Here is a 3,314-nt window from a genome sequence, read left to right on the forward strand (position 1 = left end):
TAATAGTACTATAGTAGTAGTAGTACTACAGTAGTATTACTATAGTAGTACCACAGTAATAGTACTATAGTAGTAGTAGTACTACAGTAGTATTACTATAGTAGTACCACAGTAATAGTACTATAGTAGTAGTAGTACTACAGTAGTATTACTATAGGAGTACCACAGTAATAGTACTATAGTAGTAGTAGTACTACAGTAGTATTCTCCAGGTTACCTTGTCTTTTGTTGCTGTGACTTGGATCAGATTCACAAATCGCTCTCCCAGAGTGTTTGGTGTTTCCAGCTTTGAAATTCCCTTCGGCTCGTAGATGTAGACGTCCACCTGGGCAGGTGTGGGGTCAGAGGTCAGAGGTCAGCAGAAAGGTCAGAGTCGGGCGCGGGTCGCTCACCTGGAAGTGCGGAACCGGCCTTCCGGGCTGCAGGAACAGGTTGTGCTGGTACACGCCCAGCCGGCGCTCCATCATCTCCTGGTAGTGCAGCTCGAAGGCGACGCTGCTGCCTGGCGGGACGTGGACCTCCGTGGTGAAGGTCTCCAGGTCCTGGGCGTTGGTCCTCACGATGCCCGCCGCCTTGTTCCTGGAGCTGGCCTGGGCGTACAGCCGCCGGGCCAGCGCCTTCTCCTTCACCGAGCCCACGAACGTGATGCCGTTCACGTTCCTGCAGAAGGAGAAGAAGCAGTTGGCCTCCCGTCTGAGAGCGGGCGGAGGACGCTCCGTCGGTCTCACATGGTGAAGTTGGAGATGAACGCCCGTTTGGGGATCTGGACGTTGAAGCCGATGCTCTGAGCTCTGGAGCCGGAGTTGAGCACCGAGCTGCGGACCGAGGTGTGGGCGAAGCGGGACGTGATGCGGCTCTCCACCCGGTAACTATTCACCGTGATGTCATCGCCCCGGATGGCCTGCGGGCGCAGAGCGGAGGCAGCGCACCGACAACAAACAAGAAAAATTAAAACAGAAAATACAGCAATGTAATTAAAACAAAAAACAGTTGGAGGATAAAGAAAAATGAAGAATAAGAATTATAAAATATATATGAAAATGAAACTAAAAGTTGGAGCAGAAGATGGATCTATATAAGATAGATATTTAAATGTCTCATTACATTTTCTTCACTTTTTAGTCTCAAATGTTGTGAAAATAATCTTTAGATTTTCTAACTCCTCCTCCTAACATTGACAATTAATATTAAAAAATATGTGAAACAACCCGGAGCCTAAAACATAACGACCAATCAGAACCTCAGAACCTCGGGTTGCCTAGCAACAGATGATTCAGGAGGAACGCCGGTTTCTGACCAGATTCCAGGATCATGAAGGGAACTGGACTCAGACGTTCAGAACCGAACCAGAACCACGAGGACTTGAAACAGTCAGCAGGTCATCAGAACGGCACCGGAACCTCAGGTCGGCCAAACCAGGTGTACCGACACACACGTCCAGATTTCCCAGAAGGCTTTGGGCTCATCCAGAAACCGAGTCGAGCCGAAGCGTCCTCTCTACTCAGAGGAGGTGTGACCTCTGACCTTAACCACACAGTGCAGTTCTCTGGATGTTGTTGTGGGGTTTTTGGTGACCTTTAGGATGGGCCGGCGCTGACCTCTAGGGGTCGTTTCGGGTTTTCTCTCTGTGGTTCTCTGGAGCTTCAGAAACATTTTAACTATCAGGTCTGGAATCTGATTGGTTCCTGCCTGGATCCACTTCCTGTTAAGCTGATGGAGAACAGGTGTGGCAGCGATCAGGCATGAGGCTGAACAAAGGTGTGATTAGCCACAGGTAAGCTCCACCAGCAGGGGGCGATCCCGTTCTCACACAGGATCATGTTTAATAAAAACTTTTATTTAAAAACAGCCTTTGGTGTTTCTTTGTCTTTAAATAATGAGTGACAAACATGCAAAAACTAGGAAATCAGGAAAGAGGAAACACTTTTCACACCAATGTCAGCATGGTGTTGGCAGCATCATGCTGTGGGCCTGTGGCTGCCAGTGGTTCCGAGACGCTGGATTAAATCATGAAGACGACGGGAAACCTAAACATTCTGGGTTTAAACCAGACAACCCACATCCAAGGTTCTGGTACGGATCCAACAGCCGGACTGGACGGTCCTGGAAAGTCCTGGAAGGTCCTGGAAAGTCCTGGAAGGTTCTGGAAAGTCCTGGAAGGTTCTGGAGGGTTCTAGAGCTCACTAAGGTTTAAATCAGAACTGCGGGGGTTGAATGTGGCCGACCCCCAGCAGGTCAACGCCCTGCCTGCCACGAGGAACTCCTCAAACAGTCGGATATTGATTACTAGATAAGGCTCAACTCTGCCACAGTGTTCGGCTCTTTACCTCAAAGGTCTGGTCTTCCTCGCTGGTCAGCGCGGCTCTCTGGAACCAACAAACAACACAACATGAGTCAGCAGCAGGCGGCCCCCAGGGGCCCACTGGGTTCGGATCAGAACCGAGGAACGAACCTTCTGCCTTTCCTGAGGAAGGTCGACTCCAGGCTGATGGACGAAACAAAGAAAAAAAAATCAGACAAATAGAAGAAAAACTGAAAACTGATTTTTATTAGTTGAAACAATAAAATAAAAATGATTCTGTTTAATTTGAGCTTTTAGTTTCACATGATTCTGATTCTCTGTGTCTGAAGGAAAGTTTTACTTTTTCTGTTTCATTTTTCCAAAACAAAATAGTTTAACCAAAGAAAATGATTCATATATTTCAACTGAAGTGTGTTGGTTAACTTCTCAGAAAATGTGAAAAAGTTAAGAATTATGTATATTTCAGAACATCATGTAGTTATTATTCATGTTCATTATTCATCCCACCTGGTTCCACACCACCTGGTTTTACACCACCCGGTTCTACACCACCCGGTTCTACACCACCTGGTTCTACACCACCTGGTTCTACACCACCCGGTTCTACACCACCCAGTTCTACACCACCTGGTTCTACACCACCCAGATCTACACCACCCAGTTCCACACCACCGGTTCTACACCACCCAGTTCCACACCACCGGTTCTACACCACCTGGTTCTACACCACCGGGTTCTACACCACCCAGTTCTACACCACCCGGTTCTACACCACCCAGATCTACACCACCGGTTCCACACCACCCAGTTCTACACCACCCAGATCTACATCACCCGGTTCTACACCACCTGGTTCTACACCACCTGGTTCTACACCACCCGGTTCTACATCACCCGGTTCTACACCACCTGGTTCTACACCACCTGGTTCTACACCACCCGGTTCTACATCACCCGGTTCTACACCACCTGGTTCTACACCACCTGGTTCTACACCACCCGGTTCTACATC

General features: G+C 48.4%; 1 protein-coding gene across 1 annotated transcript in view; it reads right to left on the minus strand.

Annotated features, from left to right (window-relative positions):
* itih2 (inter-alpha-trypsin inhibitor heavy chain 2) overlaps positions 1-3,314 on the minus strand; it is a 17,849-nt gene that overhangs the window by 9,732 nt on the left and 4,803 nt on the right. Inside the window, exons 2-6 of the mRNA XM_015054030.1 lie at positions 2,453-2,485; positions 2,328-2,366; positions 729-901; positions 393-660; positions 218-325 (exon numbers count right to left, since the gene is read on the minus strand). Coding sequence (XP_014909516.1) covers positions 218-325; positions 393-660; positions 729-901; positions 2,328-2,366; positions 2,453-2,485 — 621 coding nt within the window. The remainder of the gene's footprint in view (positions 1-217; positions 326-392; positions 661-728; positions 902-2,327; positions 2,367-2,452; positions 2,486-3,314) is intronic.

This window comes from Poecilia latipinna, unplaced genomic scaffold (genome assembly GCF_001443285.1).
Source record: "Poecilia latipinna isolate Pla-1442-1.1 unplaced genomic scaffold, P_latipinna-1.0 Scaffold1224, whole genome shotgun sequence".
Lineage (NCBI taxonomy): Eukaryota > Metazoa > Chordata > Actinopteri > Cyprinodontiformes > Poeciliidae > Poecilia > Poecilia latipinna.